The sequence below is a fragment of the Helianthus annuus genome, chromosome 11 (assembly GCF_002127325.2).
Source record: "Helianthus annuus cultivar XRQ/B chromosome 11, HanXRQr2.0-SUNRISE, whole genome shotgun sequence".
NCBI classification, from domain to species: Eukaryota; Viridiplantae; Streptophyta; class Magnoliopsida; order Asterales; family Asteraceae; genus Helianthus; species Helianthus annuus.
In genome coordinates, this window is record NC_035443.2 from 88992639 (window position 1) to 89015194 (window position 22556).

General features: G+C 35.9%; 2 protein-coding genes across 3 annotated transcripts; both read right to left on the reverse strand.

Annotated features, from left to right (window-relative positions):
* Window positions 1–222: 222 nt before the first annotated feature.
* LOC110917167 (sodium-dependent phosphate transport protein 1, chloroplastic) lies at window positions 223–7388 on the reverse strand. Of its 2 annotated transcripts, none has more exons than XM_022161763.2 (10): window positions 6928–7388; window positions 5428–5535; window positions 4547–4702; window positions 4217–4432; window positions 3309–3518; window positions 2971–3108; window positions 2096–2197; window positions 1912–1977; window positions 1743–1827; window positions 223–608 (listed from the first exon to the last, which is right to left on the reverse strand). In XM_022161763.2, the coding sequence occupies exons 1-10, from the start codon at window positions 7330–7332 to the stop codon at window positions 511–513; spliced, it is 1584 nt and encodes a 527-aa protein (XP_022017455.1). In that variant the 5' UTR covers window positions 7333–7388; the 3' UTR covers window positions 223–510. The 2 variants fall into 2 exon arrangements, with proteins under 2 accessions (XP_022017455.1, XP_022017456.1); XM_022161764.2 differs by lacking the exon at window positions 6928–7388 and adding an exon at window positions 6776–6897.
* A 4563-nt stretch (window positions 7389–11951) lies between these two features.
* On the reverse strand, window positions 11952–19889 carry LOC110919044. Its single transcript, XM_022163321.1, has 3 exons — window positions 19763–19889; window positions 19522–19621; window positions 11952–12864 (listed from the first exon to the last, which is right to left on the reverse strand). Exons 1-3 carry the CDS (start codon window positions 19887–19889, stop codon window positions 11952–11954), a joined length of 1140 nt encoding a protein of 379 aa, XP_022019013.1.
* Window positions 19890–22556: the final 2667 nt, after the last annotated feature.

The following is a 22556-nucleotide window of genomic DNA, read 5'->3' on the forward strand; positions in this document are numbered from 1 at the left end:
TCTACGAATTCGAGCTAAAAATGGTTGATCAAGTACCAATCCCGGTCCAAGATGAGGCGCATGAACAAGTTTAAAATTTAAGTTTAAAGTCAGGGAACTGCAAACTGAATATTAACCGACTAACCGGTTAAAACGACAAACTTTAAATAGAGATGCGTGTTAAAATGTCCAAACCACACGCGGCACTTCTAAAACAAAATATCACATACGCGACAAAACTACTTACAGAAGGGTATTATATTTCATAAATGGTGAAATACTTTTGCATTGTATTAGTATCATATAATGTACAAATTCTATCAAAATGTGTCTAAATCTTCCTATATTTTTCTATCCTTGCACCTGCTACGTGAAAAGGCATTTCCTCTCCGTTTGTGTGTGCCAAAGAGTCATCTTTTGAGCTTGGGAAAACATATCATCATTGTTTCTATTGAGCCTCAAAAAATGGTTGCACCCATTTGTCGATTCTAATTCGCTTCATTACGGGTGACAAACTAGAACTTATTTAATTTAGTCTATTATTTTCTCACCCGTAGAAAAAAGGTTCCATATCACTGTTCCGGCCAAATATAGCCCGATTGCGACGTCAAATACTTCATCCCATGAACCTGGCCCACATGTCACACGGTGTGAAGTTTCTCCAATATTTATGTGTAAAAAATGAAAATGTAGTTTTCATATAAACATATTATCAAGATTAAATAAAGTACACCAAAATGAAATTAGAGGTCTCAAAATTGGCCCCTCAATATTGGCAGAACCAACTTTGGTAATGACATGTATAGCCCCTTAACTAAAACGAATGTAGCCCCTTCAACTTTAATCATGATATGTTTAGCCCCTTAACTAAAACAACTTTAGCCCCACAACTTTAATAATGACATCTTTAGCCCCTCAACTTTAATAATGAAATGTCTAGCCCCTCAACTTTAATAATGACATGTTTAGCCCCTCTACTTTAATATTGACATATTTAGCCCCTCTACTTCAATAATGACATGTTTAGCCCCCAACTTTAATAATGACATGATTAGCCCCTTAACTAAAACATCAAACAACTTAAACTGTCGTGATTTGCTTATTTTTACCTACGTGTCGAACCCGTTGCGGAGCGCGGGTGGTAACCCACTAGTTAATTATAATATGTCCCAAGAGCATGTGATGTTGCGCTAACATGTTATTTTTTTGCGCATCAGGTTGCGCTGACCGGAAACACTATTTATTAATAATAGTCTTTTTTTATAAAATGATTTATGAGGTTTATTATGATAGGACTTTGGGACGACTTTCAACCCATTTAATCCTTTTCCTTTTAAGGTTTGCTTTTCAATGTACACGTTTGACCCTTTAGATATAATACACAAACCGAACAGACTCATTCAAAAGAAAATGGGCCGAGATCGCTACCCTTAACGTGAGAAGTGGAGGGAATTTTTTTTAATTACTTTCCCCTACTACTTAAGAGTGATGTTTAATTGTAGAATGTAAAAAAAATCATGATTTTAGAGTAGTAGAGTAATTATTACTCTACAAAATCACATAATTACTCTACTAGTGTAAAATCACATTTTTTTATTCTGTGACTAAAATACGTGCTTAACAAGTAGGGAAAACAAAATTTCAAAATCCCTCCTTTACTTCTCACGTTAAGGGTATTTTGTATGTTAAGACCCATTTGTACAATAACTTAACCCATAAGTCGATAACAATACTTTCATTGTAGTGAAGGGATAAAAGTGTACCATGTTGCAAGATGTAACCAGTGGCTGCAGTGCCAAAGACACCAGCTAGGACTCCCGCGGTATTAGACAAACCAAGCAACACCCCCTATTATTAATTAACATAAAGATTAACAAATTTCAACCATTTTTTGCTTGTATAAGTGATGCTAGAGACAGTCTAGATGCTCACAGAGTATCGAGGGGCAATATCCTGATGATTTGAATATAAGCCAGACTGTGAAAATGCATCAGAACCCTGTAGATTAAGATTGGCAAATATTATGTTTATGCAATATTTGGAATAAGACCTAATTAGCTTAATAACTGGCAATTTCAAGATATAATTAGAATTATTCGTATAATTAAGCACGAACCTGACTACACGCCATGCAAAAAACAGCCATTGCAGGAGAGTCAACATGGCTTAATTGAGATAAGAAAAATGCAGGTCCAAGGAATCCAATTGACTGCATTACCTGTTTTTTTTTTTTTTTTTTTTTTTTTTTTGAGTAAAAGGAATAAATATCATGAGAATAAAAGCTAGAATCAGATAAAACATTATCTTTGACACATTTTTCCAGACATGGTATGGAAGAGGAATATTAGATTGGGGTAATGTTGTATCTCAGGGTAATAATAATATCAGAAACATAACTTTGAAGGGAACTTTTGATAATGGTAAAACGGGCCAAAAGCTGCCCCCAAAGTGTAATTGTAACGCATATTCGCATTAAACATCCTGATCATCTTATTAAAGTAATTTGATTAATGAGTAAAGTACACAGATGGTCCTGTGGTTTTCCAAAATCCAAAATTTTGGATTTGGTCCCTAGCTTTTCAAAAGTAAACGGATGATCCCTATGGTTTGCACTTTGTGACACATTGAGTCCCCAACTTTTTCCAAAAGTATATAAAAGGTCCCGATGGTTTACACTTTGTAACACATTTAGTCCCTGACTTGGACATGCTAAAACTTTTAGATTTGTTGGCTGGGGACTAAATGTACTACCATAGGGACTATCCGTGTACTTTTGGAAAGCTAGAGACCAAATCCAAAATTTTAGCAAACCACAGGGACCATCCGTGTACTTTACTCTAGGTTATTATTAAAATGATATTAAATATTGTAATTTTATTTGACAAACTAATTATTTGGTAAAACTTGAACAAGAAAAGTGTTTCGGGCCAAACCCGCTACCCAACCCAACCCACCAGCCCCACCGGCCCATTTCGTCTCCTCTTAAATTACCTTTCGAACCGTGGTCACAGACCATCCTTTGCTCACAAGTGTGTCGGCTATCCATCCTCCAAGATTTGCAGAAAATGCCATAGTTAGCCAAGGCAATACACAGAACAGCCCAGATTCTGTCAGATTGAAGCCCAGGACCTGTAGCGTTTTCATAAAAGAAAAAGCATTTAAGTAAAAAATCTGTGATGAAGATCAACTACTTAATTACTTTCAGAATATACATCAGTTTTCATAATCATGTGATAACTGATGCATACATATTTTCAATATAAAAAATTGGTTAAAACTTTCTGGAACACAGCCGGGATTTTCGGATAGTGCAACGTAGAAAGACTAACCTGGTTATAGTAAGTAGGCATCCATGTGAGGAGAATAAATGTTCCCCAGTTGTGACAAAAATGACAAGTTATTAAAGCCCAAACAGGGGCTTTTGATAAAATTAATCCCCAAGGAATACTTTTAACAGGCTCCTCAGAAACTCTATTTTTAAATATCAGCTTCTTTTCTTCCGGACGTAGTTCAGGATCTTCAAGTGGTGAACTGTAAGCCTAAAATTTACAAGTATTTTAAAAAACAGAACATTTGACAGTAAACACAGGTATGTCACTAAATGAGACAAAATTTAACTAAAAGAGGTATCAATTTCAATGCAATTACTATAAAATGGGTCGAAAAAATAGCTTAAAAGGTAACAAGTCAAAAGGGTTAGAGTAAAATGCCATTTTCTTCCCTGAGGTTTGGCCAGTTTTGAGACTTTCGTCCAAAGGTTTGTTTTCTCGAATCTGGATCCAAAAGGTTTGAAATCTTGCCATTTTCATCCGGCTCGCTAACTCCATCCATTATTCTCCGTTAAGTCAAGGGTATTTCTGTCCTTTTTGTTAACTTAAAGGGAAATTCGGTCTTTTTCACTTTATGGACAAGCATTTAGAATAATGTACAAGTATTCACTTAAGCTATTTTTCACTTGATATACGAAAATACCCCCGACTTAATGGAGAAAAAAGGATAGAGTTTTTAAACCATTTGGATCCAGATGCAAAAAAAAAAACAAACCTCTAGATGAAAGTCGCAAAACTGGCCAAACCTCAGGGACGAAAATGGTTTGAAATAATATACTTTTTTTAATCAAAGTGACACATTAGTTGTGTACAAAAAAGCATATCCAATCAGTTTCTGCATGTATAAAAAAAGTTAGAAGGTATGATGTTGAAAAGGTATGAAAGTGATTGTATTATAAAAAGACTACCTTATTTAACCATAATGCAGCCCACACTGTCCCTAGAGAACCAAAAGAGAAAAACACCGAGGGCCATCCATAGGAATGTATTAAGAACGGTGAAAATGCAAGGCCAGTGACGGACCCAAGGTACATTCCGCTATATACTAGAGCCAATGATCTACTTCTCTCTGCAACAGGAACCCATTTCGACAAAAGATTGTTCATAGCTGGCATAGCCACACCCTACAAGAAGAACATCAGATGAACTTTTGTGACAAACTAAAAGTACATCAATAAAAACAGACTCAATGGTTGAGTAATGAGTTTGAGAAGAGATATGTGAGGAAGAAAACGAACCTCGCCTATACCCATGAACGCACGCACTATGAGTAGGAAAGGTAATCCCAATTTTGCAGCAATTGGCGTAAGAACTGTAGCTACCGACCACCATATTACACCAAATGCCAAAACACGTTTCCCACCTACAGTGTCTGCCCATATGCCTCCTGCAATCTAAGCTTAATAACCATTAGTTCAACTGTTCAATCCACAAGCACACCAGTAGGGCTGCAAACAAACCGAACGTTCAGCGAACAGTTCGTTTGTTTAATAAATGAACAGAAACGAACAAGAAATTTCGTTCGTTTAGTTAAAAAACGAACATGAACAGAGGCCGCGTTCGTTTGTTTATGTTCGTGAACGTTTGGTAACATGTTCGATTATTCATTAGTGTTTTTAGGTTTTATATTTTATTCAAAACATCAACCAATTAAATACTTAATAAATATCAGTGCACTATATATTATGTTTCATGAACGCTTGTTTGTGTTCATTTATTTCCATTTGTGTTCATGAACGTCGCTTGCGTTCGTTGCCTAAAATTAACAAACAAACACGAACACGTTCATTTTCTTAATGAACGAACACACACATTAAATCTTGTTCGGTAAGTGTTCATGAACAGTTTGTGAACAAATACACATATATATCCTTAACAAACGAACACTAACAAGGTCTTGTTCCTGTTCGTTTACAGCCCTACACACCAGGTCTTTTCTGATAACAAATCAAGCGAGTCCCCCCAACTCTCAAGTCTTGACAGTGTATTCACAAGGATGAATTTCACGGCCCGATTTTCATAACATGTCAGTTCATTTACATATCATTCTAAGAATCAAACAGGACCAATAATGTAAACAACAACAATCAGATTAAATGCAGGAAGGAATTGGGAAAACCTGTGTTAAAAGGTAGCCCCAGAAAAATGATGATTGTATCAAACCAACAGTTGTAGAATTCCAATGGAACTCTGATGACATTGGTAGTATAGCAATGCTCATGTTTACCTGCAATATGGAACAAACATCCAATATTATACATTCCAATTCTGTAAACATTAGCTTCATCCAATATTTCCCATGATATTTAATTAGTGAACACCTCCAACCAGTACCCTATAAAATCTATTCAGTCCACTAAACTACACACAAGGTAACTAAACCATTTCCTTTTGATTCTCAACTCAAAACAACTTAATAGGAGTATTACACAAAAAATTTAAACTTACTGAATGAGATACGGTATCAAAACAATAGACTTCCTTTAATGAGGTATCATGATTAAAAGCAATCTAAGCTGACCTAATATACCCCTAAACAAACAAACAAACCTTTATCCTACACCCCAAGAACTCCAATCGCCGATCTTGTCATGTGCAAGTCTAACAAACCCTGTTTAATCTAACCTAATCTAGAGAGAGAGTGTAATATGTAAAAATGTATCTGGATTCTCTTAATGGTTCAACACAACTCACACTTATTTATAGTAGTTAATTAAACAGTACCATTAAGTATTAACCACCTAACTAACTCACTAACTAATCTGAGTAACTCTATATTATCATTCTACCAATCATCAATTCAAGTTTGTTCAGATTCTTCAATTGAATTCAATACTGTAAACTAAAACAGTTGTAACAACAGCTCACTCTATCCATGTTGCATAGTAGAAAAGCAGAAACGCATAAAATTAACCACCTAACTAATGTAACTAACTCTATATTATCATTCAACCAATCATTAATTCAAAATTCTTCAAGTCTTCAATTGAATTCAATATTGTACATCAAAATAGTAATAACAAGCAGAAAAGCACAAAATAGCTATTAACCACCTAACTAACTCAATAACTAACTTAACCAACTCTATATCATTATTCCACCAATCAACAATTCAACTTTATTCGCATTGTTCTTTAAAATTAAATAGTGAATATATAAACAAAACGGCAGTAACAAGAGCTCAGTCTATCCGTATTGCATAGCAGAAAAGCCGAAAAGCACAAAATAACAACTAAGCACCGAACTAACTAACTAACTAACTAACTAATGTAACTAACTCTATATCACCATTCACTACTCTAACAACTATCAATGATTCAATTCAATTTTAGTCAGATTCTTCAATTGAATTGAATACTCTAAACTAAAAGCAAAATCCAACTTTATCATCATTCCACCAATCATCAATCCAACTTTATCAAAATCATTCAATTAAATCCAAAACAATAATAATAACAAGTCCTCACTCTATCCATATTGCACAGCAAAAACACCGTAAAGCACAAAACAACTATTAACCACCAAACTAAGTCAATAACTAACTTAACCAACTTTATATATTCACATTCTTCAATCAAATCCAAATTATTAATCAAAAACAAGAATAACAAATCCTCACTCTATCCATATTGCACAGCAAAAAAGCGGAAAAGCACAAAACAACAATCGTCCACCGCTTCGGAAACTCCTCCCACCACATCACACCATCCTCAACAACCTCATCTCCATCTTCTTCCCTCTCTCCAACACCAACACCAAAACCTAACTTCTCCTTAAACTTAAACGCTCCAGGCGCTGACTTCGAAACCTCATAAGGTTCTGATTTCACATCCGATCTAATCCTCCACACCTGACTCCTCTCAAACCCTAACCGATTCGGAAACACATGAACGCCAGAGAATCGGAAGTGATATTCGAAGTTTGAGTTCGAATTGAAGCAAATAGGTTTCCGGCACGGTGTGTCCGGTGGTCGGAGGCGAGTCGCCGGAGAGTACGGACTGATCGGAAGTGATCTTCCGGCCATGGTGAAAGGGTTTTGTGATTTTTTATTTGAAAGTGTGTTTGTTTTGGCGTTTTAGACGTTGAAGGAACTGTGATATTTATGGTGATTGGTTATTATTTTAACACGTGGCAATGTTGGGGACTCAATAGATAGACTGGTGGGTCCCACTGTATAACGGTGTCGTTTCGGAGTTGGGTTGATGAGGAGGATATTGAATGGGCTATAAATGGTGTCTGTTGGGCCTGTTGCAAGATATCCGTTTGTTGAATACTTGAAGTGTTTCTTTCTTAGAAGAACTGAATTTTTTTAGTACAATTGGGCCTTTTTGGATCGTAGATTTCTTGGAATTTATGTTTATAACAAAAACAAATTTTTAATCAATAGTAATTATAACTGTTGTTTATAAAAAACAATTTTTTAATTAATAGTAATTATAACTGTTGTTTATAATAATTCGTAGTTACGTTAATGGTTATTGATTATAACTAGCGGGATTACATGCATGATGCGATGGAAATTTGATTTCGGTTGGTATCGAGTTGGTTCTTCACGACTTTGGTATAGTATCAGTACTTTATATAGTTTTCATACCAAATTTGAATACAGCTTCAAAAAAATATGTTAGTTATAGTTTGAATACAACTAAAAAAAAATATTATTTATAGTATAAGGCGTGAAATTGAAACGATAATACACAAGACCTATGGTAGGGGCGGAGCCAATGTAGTAATAGGGGTAGCACGGACTACAGCTCAACAACGTATTCGTAGTGTATTTTTTTCAATTTTATACAAAGGATACCCGTAAATAAATACGAAGATACTTCTAACAAAAAAATAGGATAGTTGATGTTATTAAAATCCCAATTGTTTATAAGTCCGAACCATTTACGACCCAAAAGTTGTAGAATAAATTGAGCCCAAATTATAAACTAAGCCCAAGTTAACAATAATATAATTGAAAGGATCCCAATTAGTAAATGGCAAAGCTTAGCCCAGAACAGAAAACATTAAAATAAAGTTTTTTTCATTATGGGCGGCAATTGGAAAGTGGATACAAAACGTCGAATCTGAACTATCGAGCATAATTTGTTTTCGTTACCGACAACAACTTTTTTATGGGACACCTCTAAATTAATGGGCTAGTTCCGCCACTAACCTATGAGGTTAGAAGTCGGTCGGTTCATTTGGTTACTATACTAATACGATACCAACATAGTGAACGTAAGTTATTAGATAATAATCAAATTAAATTAACACAAAGTGAGTTAAAGGTGTATATTAAACAAATATTTATAATAAAGTAACTATATATAATTTATCCAAATTTAACCTCTATATTAAATCAGAGAACTTTGAATAGTTATAGGCTCTGATTTAGGGACTGAAAATCATCAAAATTGGGTACTGGTACCGAAAATGCTCAGTATAGTAAGATACCAGTATTTAAAGGTAAAAATCAGTAAAATACCAGTACGTTATAAAACCGAAAGTACCAGTATCAAAAACGCCAAAAAGTGAGTATCAAATCGGTATCAAAAATAATCGGTATGAAAAATTATCAATACTGTACCAGTTTCAAATGCTTATCCCTACTATGATTGGTTGCATCTAGGGATGATACCGATAGATGAATGCCTTTTGGCTATCTTAATATTCATATTACGCATCTATCTTAATCATACATCTATCTTAATATTCATATTTTAGTTATACACTATTAGGCATATGGGATATGCATTTTCAAAACATGATATTATAATCCTAGAAAATTAGAATAAAATACTTAGCTACAATAAAGTAGTTAAACTAAAGAATCATCAAGGAATATTAATAAGATGTATTGTGGCCTGGGATTTGGTAGGACAATAAGTCAAAAATAAAAGGGTACACAAGGATTCACTGGGCCTATAGAAGATCACACTTGGCCCATATCATAGAGTAATACAAAACATTCCATGAGAAAAAGGTAATACCATTTTTAAATAATTAACGTCATAAATTCCGGTTGTGTTTAAAGAAATGTTATTATAATACTAAATTCTTGTCGTCAAAGAGACTAAATCAACTCATTTCACAATAATTTTACGTTATGTGCATTAATCTATGATATAGTTAATTTTATGACAGTAAAAATCAATATTTAGGTAACTTTTGTAGAAGAAATTATACACAATCTGATTAAGAAATACCTGTTATTATATGTAATGAATTCAAAATCTTTTGTTTTAAGTAACAAAAATTATATTTTGTGACAGTCTATTGTAAAGCTTACTTTAAAATCTAAATTTAGAGTTTGATTTAGGCATGTGATCAAATCAAGTGATATGCACACGGTTTTGTAATGATATCATATATCGATTGTTCAGAGCCGTCCCGAAAACTCTTAAAAAAATTTAGGCCTCGGGCGACGAAAAGAATTGGGCCCAAAATTATGGTTAAGGGTAAATGAATTACAAAAATAAAAACTTAGTGATGGAGCAAAGTTTCGAACTTGAGACCTTTGCATTATTTTAAGATGGTTTTTGCCACTACACCACCAATATTGTTTGAAATGTTAAATGGATGAATATACTAAATATATAATTTAATAAATATATACAAACTTATAAATATTTTTCGGGCCCTTCGAAATTTTGGGCCTCGGGCGTCGGCACGGGTTTGCCGGGCCCAAAACCGGCCCTGCGATTGTTGTGTGTTGTCTACTAGTTTATGCCCCGTACGCGTTGCGGGGCGGTAAGCAGGATATTTCTCAGTTTAATAATATACAGGTCTGTGTTTCGGTTACTTGTACATACTACTCATAACATGATCTCAATAAAAATTACATCGACACATAGATAAAAATACGTGTGTCAAATATTTTTTATTTTAATAAAGTTTAGGAATTATAAGGTAACTTTATTAAAGTCCAAGAGTAGTAGCTGTTGTCCACCAATAGCTAACGATCACTATTCCCCATGGTTAATTCGTTACGATAGCAAGGGAAAAAAGGCTAAAAGATGAAATACTAAAATAAATAAAAGTAGAGGGACTAAACATGTACACTAACAAAGTTAAAGCGAAGGGACTAAACACGCATAAAAACAAAGTTAACAAATAAAAAGATCATTGGCGAAGCATAGTGGAGGCGGGAGGGGGCGGCCAACCCCCCGAACTTTTCGCTCAGTAGTGGAGAGTATGTAGTTTTCGTATAGAAAGTTTTGGGTATATACGTTTTCGACCCCCCGTTTTATAGAAATTTTTGGGTATATATGTTTTCGACCCCCGGTCGGAAATCTGAAGTTTCGACACTGAAAAAGATTAAAAAAAACAGAGGGGCTAAACACGTATATTAGCAAAGCAGAAGATTTAAAAGTTAAATAAAGACAGATGCCTAGCGCTATTCCCTCATGGTTTTTGTAGTTGTAGATAATGTGTAACTAGTTTTGTAATTTTTGGTGTTCATGTTTTGGAAGGTGGTTACAAGGAGAACCCCCAACCTCTCCTCCTTGTAACGAGTTCACTGGTGTTGTTTCATTTTGCAGGATCGATAGAAGAGTACCAATTTTGTTTGGCAAAAGAAGAATAGAGATTGACTGTTATTCACGAGACAAGCCAGCTAGGTCAGACCTTGTGACGACTTAGTGTTTCATCATTTTGATATTGGATTAGGGCCTAAGTTAGTATTGTTTGTGTGTAATATTGGATGATTCAATGACTAATAGTCTTTTATATTACGAGATTGTGTTTGATTATGGCGGGTCCAAGGTGTTGTTTGTATGACGGAAAAGGGCCGGTGAGAGGAAATATAATGTGAGGTGGTTGATGGATGAAAGAGATAAGCTGTCGAGGGGTTGTCGGAGATCTGTGATTAGCTTATGAAAGTGAATATCTAACGTGTTTGTTATTTATTAGACCCTCCGTAGTCGGGGGTGATATGACATCGGAGGCCACCATAGTGCCCCGTATGGCGCCTCCGCACACCGCCCTGAGGGGCGTTATAAGCCTTGAATCTGGATGCCTCACAAAAATCATAACAGCGCTACACAATGTTTCTCTCTCACACACGTATATATACATAGATATGTATATATAATTCAAGGGGTTAACCACTACACACTCAAGTTATATAAACCCCATTTCTTACACATTTGCCACGTGTCGTATAAACCCCGCATCACAAGGGGTTATGAAGAGTTACCACAACGCATGGCTATTGTAAATGATAATCAGAGATAAAAGATAATAAAAAAGAACTGAATTTTATTGATTTATTTCTTGCATACAAAACAGAAAAACAAGCCTTTATGTATAGGCTTTACAAGAAAGAATAAAAAAAGGAAAGACTTTGATAAATATGGAGATGATGTTGAGGATCCATAATTTTCTCTAAATTATTTTTTTTCCTTTTTCTAACACTCCCGCTCAAGTTAAATTATGGTATTTCCAAAATTCAACTTGGCCATTTGGGTTTTGGCATTCGTTTTGATTTGGGTTTTGGTTTTTTGAGCTTTGATTTTTTTTGAGCTTATTTTTTTTTTTTTGAAGCAGATTCAACTTGACTTGGTTTTGATTTTCGGTTTTGATTATGTTTGGTTTTGATTTTTTTTGAGCGGAAACGTAATATTTTTAATAGGAGCACTTCGCCTTTTAGGACACTTAGTGCCACGTCCATCCATCCTGATATCCAGCCTCAGATGTGCCTTCACTTTGAACCCTAATTATTTCTTCAGAAGCATTACTGCCGACATCCTTCTCATCGCTGTCGTTGATAGTGGCCTTGTTGTTACCAATGGCAATGACAACCTTCCCCTCTTGATTCGGGTTCTCAGTTTTGTGGTTGTCACTCCACCAGTTAAGGAACCCCACAATTCTGAAACACTGATCCTTGGTGTGTTTATTCTTCCCACAGTGACTACATTTCAGTTTGGATTTGTCGATTCGGGATGATGATTTTCCAGTGAAGTTCGATCGCCGTTGCCCCTTCGTGATTAACCCCTGTCCATCGGTTTCAGTGGTTCCGCCGGCGACAAGCCCCGCCGCCACGCCGGACTGTGAAGTTTCAGAGATGGTACCAAGGATTCCTTGATGTGCCATCTCCTTCCTTACAGTCGCGTAGGCTTGCTCAGCCGAGGGAAGTGGATCCCACCAAAGGATTTCTCTTTTGACTAGGTCAAACTTCCTATCAAGAGCATTCAAGAATTGGAATAATTTTTGTTCAGACCTGATATTGTTATATGTTGCTACGTCAGCAGAGCAGGTCATTGGATTTGGATCCATTCGATCTATTTCTCCCCAAATGCCTTGTAACTTGATCCAGAAATCTTCTAGGGCCGAGCCGTTTTGCTTGAGTTCGTTTGCTTTGACGTGTAAATCGAAGGTTTGTAGTTTGTCTTTCCCGCTGCTATATGTAACCACCAATGCGTCCCACAACGCCTTCGCAGTGGGAAACTCGGTGAGGTTACCGGCTAACCCTGGTTCAATGTTTTGTATGAGCCATGAGAACACGAATAGATCGTCCTGTTCCCATTGCTCGTATTGTTCATCTGACGGGTTTGGTGGTGCAGGTTTCCTGTAATATGGCTCAACAGGTTCTTAGATTTCCGCCTATAGCGACTCGAATCATTCGAGCCCCTAGAGCGTAATTTTGACTATTCAGCTTGATACTGATCCTCAGGCTATCGGATAAGGTTTGTTTTGGTGTTTGAGATTGGGTATTAAGGTTGGTTCGAAGAAGATTCGCAAGTTGAATTGAGAGATCGTCATTATTGGTACGGTTGTTTGGGCTATCGTCTCCGGATATGGCAGCTGTGTAAACGCTGGACACTTGAACTCGCGTTCATGATTTATCAATTACGCTGGACTAACGAAGCCGGGCTTGTTCTCTTATCGGCGTATTTTTTAAATACACCGGCGTTTTATTAAATACATCGTGCCACTTGAACTCACGTTCAAGATTTAAGGTTGCCCAAAAAGGAAGAATAAATCCGCTCAGCGGATATAAAATGTGCAGCAAAAGTTTTTAGGGTTTCTTGAGGCACTCCTTCTCTTTCTATAGCTCCTTTACAGATCCGGTCACCACCAGCATAAGTCTCTAAGCAACAGCAGCGGATATGAAGCCCAGATGAGTAGCAGGCAGCGGATTTGAGTTGCAGCCGCGGATTTGGCACAGATGAACACCGCGGCAGATTTTAGGGTTTTCAGCGGCGGCGGCAACTATGGTTTTCGACGGCAACATTTGATTCGCCGGAACAGATGATTACGGCGGCCTAACTGTGATTCGCCGGAACTGTGGTTTTCTTCTCGGTGCGGTTAGTCTGATTTTCCTGGTTCTTTTTCCCTTTTTGAGTTTGATTTTGTTGTCTGGAGTGTGCAACTAGTTTAGGGTTTTGCGGACAAGGATGGGTGTGGCGGCAGCGGCTGGTATGACTGGCCGGAGATGGAGTTTCCGGTAAGGGTGACGGCAGGTTTGATGTTTGATTTTGGTTTTGGTTGTGATTGATTGTAGACGATGAGCAAGATGTTTCACGGATCAGAAACTCTGCTCTGATACCAAGTTGTAAATGATAATCAGAGATAATAAAAGATAATAAAAAAACTGAATTTTATTGATTTATTTCTTGCATACAAAACAGAAAAACAAGCCTTTATTTATAGGTTTTACAAGAAAGAATAAAAAAGTAAAAACTTTGATAAATATGGAGATGATGTTGAGGATTCATAATTTTCTTTAAATTATTTTTTTTTCCTTTTTCTAACAATGGCGTTAGTAGTGCCGCTACTAGTATTGTTATTACTACTAACAATAAAAGTTAAAAAATAAACAATGATTTGGAAATCATGTAATGATGTTACATCTTACTTTGTTTTCACATGAGAAAAAAAAATCCCTACCTGCTCAATTCATCGTAGTCGTAGTTCAATATCATGGAACTATAAGTAGTAAATCATGAGAACTATATACATTTGTACTAATTGTTTCAAGTGACTCACCACAGCCGCTGCTTTTCCTCCTTTTATTTATGCAAATTATAAACCACTTAACTTTCTTAATTGCAAGGTAACTTATCCTTTTTGGAGTTGAAGATAACACAATTTTGTATTTGCATAATTCACTCTCTTTTATCTCCAATTTACCTAGGTAACACCACTACAGTAGATTTTTTTTCTTTCAATTGAATTTCTATTCAATGTGTCCTCTGTATAATATTTTATATTGACTGATACTTAATTATACGTTTATTAGCATAACTTTTAAAGTTTATGCATATGCTAATAAATAAAGTAATATTCTTTGCTTTCATAGAAAAAAAGCCCAATAAAATAATCCTGGAGTCGGTGGACAGTTTTGCTGTTTGACGCTTTGTCCAGATGCACGTAACAAACAGTTTTCATGCAATCTCTTGTATTGTTTGCTTACTTAAATATATATTTTTGAAATTAATTATATGATTTAAGGTGATGCCTTTTTATACTAAAATTTTGCATTAACTAAACATGTAATTATTGAAAAAAATACAGTTTTACTAACTTTACACACATATAATCATATTAAATTATTTTTGCATATTTACTGAACTGAATAACAAATTTGCGATATCCTTGATTCACAACAAGGTAAGAAGTAGAGCTATGAAGAATTAGATATAGATTCCACTATATTTTGTTTTAAAAGAACAACATCAAAGGTAGGCATTAACCATTCTTCTTCCAACTCTCTTTCTATTTAATAAAATTACAACTCGTAAGATTGACTAAACATAATGAAAAACATGTAAATAATACTTGTTATAGCATACAAATCAGCAGATAGTCCATATACAGATGCAACTATGGAGTTTGACATGCTATCTAGCATGATTTGATTCTCGTTGAGAGTGTATGTTCTTGATGATAGTACCGAGTTTTTTTTTAAGATGAAGAACTCGTGAATGGAAAGAGAGGAGAAAGATGAATTTGATGTGATTGTTATGAGAGTCTAACCAGTAATCTTTTTAAATATACTCAAGGAGAAACCTAATTAGTTAATAAGAGTAAATCGGATCATCAGCAATTACCAACTAATATATTATTAGGTATAGTTATATTTTGATTTATATAATATAAATTATTATAATGGCTACTAAATTAAATAAATATAATAATTATATTTAATCTTACATTCTGCCACTTAGCCGAATAATCATTTTTTTATGAGCATTAGATAATCCTATGAGCATTAGATAATCCTGATCAGGTGTTAACACTCATTTTAACTTTAAACCAAGAACCGCAGCAAAGAAATACAACCGTTGAGTCATCATTCAACTCAGGACCCCCACTAATCATACTACAACATCAATTTAAACCTAACATTTTATGATCAAAATCTTTGAACCTTTGATTTGTATTTATATTTGTCTATCTGTCATTATACCGACAGAACATATAATAGAGACATACAAAATTAAAACCGAGGAAATTTCATTAATTAAAACATAAGTAAGTATTATGCAATTAAATAAGGTCTTTAGTAAATCCCATATTCGAAACATGTTCTTCGAAAACTTTTGGTGGGAGACTTTTAGTCATCAGATCCGCAAGCATATTTTTAGTACTTATATACTCAATACAAAGATTATTTTCCTCTACTCGTTCTCATACGAACAAATACGTTATATCGAGATATAAACTAGCTCCAGACGAACTGTAACTGTTCGATAAACTAACGGCAGATGGGTTATCACAATAATGCTTCAATGATCTAGATTTGGAATTAATGATTTTGAGTCCAGTGATCAGAGTCTTAAGCAACATTCCATGACAGGCTGCGTTATAAACAACAATGTTTCTGCTATCATTGTGGAAGTTGTGGTTAACTGTTGTTTATGACTCCTCCATGAAATGGGTCTGCCTGCGAACATAAAGATATAGCCCGAAGTGGATTTCTTGTCATCTTTGCATTTGGAAACATCATAATCAGAATAGCCTACCACTTCTAAATGATCACTTCTTCAATAAGTCAGTTTATACTCTTTTTGAACCTTGCAGATATCAAAGTACTTTTTTAGTTACTTTCCAGTGATCTAGGCTAGGATTAGTTTAATAATGGCCTAGGATCCCAACAATATAAGCAATATTTGGGCGAGAACAGACTTAAGCATACATCAGGCTCCCAGCTACTGATGCATAAGGTATCTGCTCATTTGCTCCTTTTTCAACCTATGTTGTCGGACATTGGAATGAACCAAAAACATCTCCCTTAACTACTGGAGCGGTTGAGGGTTTGTAACAACACCCAAAACACCTTATAAGGACCTCTGATCACAACCACGGACTTGTACGGCGTGAACCAGGCAAAAAAAAAGATCTTGAAACTGGACTCTCAGGAGACACGCGGGAGGGACCCCTAAAGCTCCCGCGACGCGCAGCTGATGGTAGGGACGCATGGGACTCGATTAGAACAAGTGGTCAGGCTATACTTGCAAACCATGCTAGTCTAGGACTAGGTGCCTTCGGCCGTGAAACGCGGGGGGCCCCCATACCCGTGCGCTATGCGCGGGAGAGAGCCGGGTGGCCCTATAAATGGGGTGGCTTGGGACTGAAGCTGCTACACAATTTCGATGTTCTTTTAACGAAATTCTCTGCTTATATCTCCGAGTACACCCCTAAATTCTGCAAAGCTTTGCCCCGTTGTAAGTATTTTAACCCCTAGTCACTGATTCGATACCTTGTATGATCGATCCAAAACCCAGAAACGGATGTCAAGGTGCTGGCTGAATAAGGCTATACTTTGTTAACTACGTTAGGGCTTTGATCTCGTGATGTATCAATAAAGTTTGAGTTGGGTTATTACACTAACATGTGTGCAGTGTATATTTTTTTAGGAACTTAGGAATTATATCATGATATATTACCAGGAGGCTTTAAGTTAAACCCTAAGTCTACAAAGTGAGTCATTCTTTCTTTTTATCAAATGCTTTGCAAAACCCTAAATGTTTTTCAGTTATCCTTACAGCGATTAAGTTTTTGTATTTTGCAAATTACTACTAGTATGTGGGGTTTGTAAACATTACTTGATAATTTTCACCATTGGACAGCGGGTTAGCCAATGTGTGATATGACCATAGCCATAGATCCGGTCGAGTGACAAATACCGAATGGAGTATTTGTTAGATATAAACAATGTAATCACCCTTGATACTGTAAAATATAACAATGTGTCTTTTTATAAAATTGAATGAACTCACCAGTATTTTTACTGAGAAAATGTTTTAAACGCGTTTCAGGTAACTTATCGTGAAGGTAATAAAAGCCCGCTACGGAGCACTGAAGGCTTAAATAAAGTGGTTATGATTACCTGAATAAAAGAAGAAATTTATGTTTTTAGTAAATTAGGGTTTAACCCTATAAAAACATTTGAATGTGACATGGGTTTTATCCCATCTGTTTAATATTAAAAGTTTGGTGTTTTACAAACTCTGACATTATTTCCTAACTACGATCCTGATGATATTTTCTGCTGCAAATTTAATAAACACTAATACCATCTGTCATCTGGTTTACAGCTCCCGTCCAGGGTGTGGTCGGGGGCTGTGTGACGGGTAGTCCGTAGGACGACCCTTAAGTGTTTTAAAAGATAATTTAATCTCGCATTTAGTCATGTTTTTATCCTGAATTAGATAACTACGGTTTCTCATCTTCCAGGTATGTTCGGGGCTTTAAAAGTGTGAAAATGCAGCTTCGGATGGAAGTCGGTTGATTTGGAGTTCAAGTACCAAAGTTGAAGAAACAAAGGAGAATTATCCAGCCTCTACTATAGCTTTCAATGGCTACCGTAAGCTACAGTAGCCCCAAATCATCTTTTTTCCACCGTAAGGCAGTAAGAAGCCACCGTATGAAGTTGAAAGCTACCATGGTAGACTCTGAGGAAAAATGTAACTCCCATGTTTAATGCCCATTAGCTGAGACTTTTCACCATTCCAATCATTGTTACGTTTTGGAGAGCAGCTAGGGGCGAATTTGGAGCTTGTTCTTGGTTTTTGGACAATTCTAAACATTTGGTTTGTGTTTTTGATTCTTATGAACATTAATTTTGATGCTATGATGATCCACCGCACTGTGAGCGGCTAATTTCGTTGGTGATCATCTTAGGTGGAAGGTTTGTTTGAGACACTTATGTTCTTGCTTGAATATCTAGAATAATAAACTTGCAATGTTTGTTTAGCTTGTTATGGTGTTTGGATGTTTGTTTGTAAAGTATTAATTTGTGTTTGATCACAGTCTAAACCATACGTTCTTGGTGCCATCGGCAATCGAGATATCATGGGAGGGATTAGGGTTGGATATTAGTTAACTGGTCATCGGGTAACAACCTCGTGTTCTTGCAATCCGAGTACTTAGTTCCCTTTTATCACAAACAAGTAACCAAACACGAGCCATGTCTATGTGGTTCTTTCTAGTTGGGCATAAGCGTTAGTGTCAATTAAAACCTGCAACCTAGGATGGTCCCTCTTTCTTAACCTGTTTACAAAATTCAATCTTTGGTTTGCAATCTAGTCTAGTTCAATTTATTTAGTTAAAACCAATCAATCCAATCTCTGAATTTACATTTTCTACAACTTAGTCTAATTTAGTCTTTATAAAAGCTATTTAGATAACACATTTTCCACAAACTCCCTGTGTTCAATACCCATTTACCGCTAGCTAATTAGTTGTATTTGGATTAAATTTGAGTGAGATTTTGATTTCACGTCACTGTGACAGAAGGTGGTATCAGAGCCACTGGTTTAAGCTATTTAGGTGTTCTTTTAATACCTAAACTTAAACATTTATGTTAGGAAATTAATATAATAATTTATGTGATATCTCTGAGTAAATAAATTTAGATACACGTATATGATTTTTATGTTATTTTGACAATTTCTGAGTTCACAGTATGAGTGACCAAAATGTGTCTGATGTCTTTCAACACATGTCTGATTCAGAGATGGATGAAGGACCATCCGAGACTGCATCAGGATATGAAGCAGACACCAAAGGATCCTTTGTTTTTCAAGCTCAAACCACTGAAACCTTTCCACCTAAAAAGAAGGTTGGTTTAACAAAGGAAAGAGAGAGAAAAGAAGGAAAAAGAAAAACCAGGAAGCAACTATAACACTAGTAGAGGGACCGGCTCAATACCTGTGACCAAACCACTGTGGGAGGAGTTAGATAAAAGACTAGTAAACTGTGATCTTTTCCAACCCACAGGAAGTGAAATAAACTTAAATCTGTTAGCGGAACCAGAACCACAATTGCTACCATTATACCTAGAACAACCTTTAGCACTAATACGACTGTACCTGAACCTATTCAAGAGAACCCACTACCAATATTAGCATTTAAGCCTGAAGAAATACCTAGGATACCTGCACCAGATCCACTGGAACAATGGCGGACAAACGACTGGGAATTTCAGAACATGATGAATGAGCCCAATCCCTATTTACCATACGGAGAACCAGTACCTGCATACAATGAACCAATACCAGCAATATTCCCTTCATGAATCCTGATAATGTAGCTGAACTTCGTTACTATGGCAAAGAACTTATAGAAGAAGGAAACAGGATTCATGATATAGGAGAAAATCTCGTCTGGAAGTATGACGAGATGGAGATGCAATTCGTATTGATGCAACATATATATAAAAAGAGTACACGTCGCAATAATCGAAGGTTTTGATTAAATGTGTAATAAATTTGTTTGTTTAATTTATTCTGTGATACCAACACCTGTTAATGTTTACAATCCAGATGTCGAACGAAGTAAATCAGGGAGTTCAGGCTAATAATGATAACGGAAACCCGTGGATAAAAGTGCTATAGAACATATAGTTACAGAAGGAATAATTGATGCCATGCCATTTATTATTGAAGCTATTAATAAACCTAAGACCGTAAACGATAATACTATTATAAGCAGTACACGTACGCATACTGAGCCAAGTCACAGCGTTAATGGAGATAATGGCTTTCTTGTCAAAGCTCCAATTCCAAAATGAAAGAAAACGATCGCTTATGGTTGTTCTTACAAAGAGTTCCTGTCATGTAAGCCAATCGAATTATGGGGTAATGAAGGAGCCATTTCAGCCTTACGCTGGCTAGAGAAGACTGACACGGTTTTAAAGATTAATAAATGTGCTGAAGAAGATAAAATCATGTATACTTCTAACCTTTTCAAGGATAAAGCATTAGAATGATGGAATACCATTCTTCAATCAAAAGGAAGTGACATGGTCTATAATATGGAATGGAATGATTTTAAGGAAATAATTGAAAGGAAATTCTGTCCTCCTCACGAAAATGAGCAGATAGTCAATAAATTCCTAAACCATAAAATGATTGGGGTAAATTGTCGGGAATTTACTACCAAATTCTTCGAATATGCAATAATAGTACCAACACTAGCTTCGCCTGAACCAATATTAATCTCCCGTTACATCTGAGGATTAATTAGTGAAATCAGAGATATGGTCAAAGAAGCTAGACCACAAACAATTGAAGAAACAGTGGAGCTTGCTAACACTCTGACAGATGGACTAATACGCACACATGAAGAAAACCAGAAAAAGGATCTAGCCCAAAGAATTACCCAGGAACTACGTTCTGGTAATTCTTACCGTAAGAAAGGATCAAGTCCATCCTCTTCATTACCTTTCTGTAAGTCCTGTAAAAAGAAGCATTCAAGAAAGTGTGTGGTGTTTTACAACTTCTGCAAGATACCGGGACATAAGGAAGAAGAGTGTAGAAAGAAAGCTAATGCTAGATTATACTACAACTACGGAGACGCGGGTCATATCCGAACAAATTGCCCAAAATTAGCTACAGCAACTAACAACAAGGTAAAGACAACCGAAGGGCCTAAGAAGAATGCTAGAGCCTTCGTACTGACAGCCAAAGAAGCCGAGTTAATTCCGGATGTGATTATGTCACCCCCTAACCAATGGCGGAAACATCGGGATGAGACGAAGTGTGAAGATTACTCGAGACATCATAACGCTAATAATTGTGACAAGTATTTAAATAATCATTTCATTTCTAAAGAATCAAGTACAAGGTTTTGAAACAAAGTACAACAACATGAATAATAAAATGATACAATACAAATACAATTCTTTCTAAGTGGGTATCTAAGCATCCTACTAGATTCCATGCATCGTCAACATCCACCTGTAACATGTTAAAATAAAGTTCAATGCAAAAGCAAAGGCGAGTATACAAGTTTGATACGTACATAGCAAAAGATAAGTTTTGAACAATTCCTCATAGCAAGCATGTGATTCAAGATAAGCCTTTAAATATGGTATGTGTCTAACATATCAAACCAAGGAAACGCAATATGCTCATGACATAACCGAGATAAAGGGGCGGGTCGTTAATCCTATAGCGCTACATATGTCACGGTTTGGCTCGTACGAAGTTAATGGTAAATTCAACACATAAGATAAATCCAAGTTTAAAGCATCAAGCCATCACGTATACAAGCATGTTATAGGAATGTTTATGTGTTAAGCAAAATGTTCATGTGTAAGTTGATAGATAAACATGTTACACCCCAAAAGTGGTAAAAGTAAAAAGGGGGAAATACGAGTATACTCACAAAGTTTGCATATGCTTTCCAATTATCCAATTATTGACGAGTTGATGAGGTTGGAAGATTGAATGTGTAGGGTTAAAGTTCAAGTATGCTTAGAGTCGAGATTCGGCATTCAAAACAACATAAAAAGTAAGATATGTGAATATCATGTGAAAATAATCATCTTCAACACTTAATACTTGTATGACACTTGGTAACCACAAGGGTTATGATAATGTTTTCATGAGTTGAACACCCATAAGAATCACAACAAGGTTTAGGTCTTAGGTGATGTTCTACTACTTTAACATATAAACATGAGTTCAACATCAAAGGTTCGAATGAGTGTATATATATATCTAGGTTAAGTACTACATATTATTTAGTCCAATAATTCAAGTAGGAGGTAGAAGATTAGAATCTTCATTTAGGCACCTCGTGTTATCATAGATGTCATGTATGAGGTAGGAAGGACATGCTTCCATTTAGGAACCCCTTGAATGTTCACCACTTCACTCTGTGTAACAACAACCAAGGAGGGTCACGAACTAGGATTTGCACAATAACATAAACAACCTAACTATAGAGAAATCATCAAATCACGTGAGGATTGTATGTAGGACAACCCAAGTTGTTCCCTAATCACTCATTCATCAAGACCTAAGC

Bases quoted from the DNA above. Each gene is read 5' to 3' on its own strand.
- LOC110917167 (XM_022161763.2), bottom strand. From the start codon at position 7,332: ATGGCCGGAAGATCACTTCCGATCAGTCCGTACTCTCCGGCGACTCGC. The intron at 3,519-4,216 runs GTAGTCTTTTTA...TGTAAATTTTAG, and splicing joins CTGCATTATGGTTAAATAAG to GCTTACAGTTCACCACTTGA. The intron at 609-1,742 runs GTACACTTTTAT...CATGTGGGCCAG, and splicing joins TGGTTACATCTTGCAACATG to GTTCATGGGATGAAGTATTT.
- LOC110919044 (XM_022163321.1), bottom strand. From the start codon at position 19,889: ATGAATCCTGTTTCCTTCTTCTATAAGTTCTTTGCCATAGTAACGAAG. The intron at 19,622-19,762 runs GTAAATAGGGAT...TCTCTTGAATAG, and splicing joins AGGTACTGGTTCTCCGTATG to GTTCAGGTACAGTCGTATTA. The intron at 12,865-19,521 runs GTGGGTTGGAAA...GCCATATTACAG, and splicing joins TTAAGTTTATTTCACTTCCT to GAAACCTGCACCACCAAACC.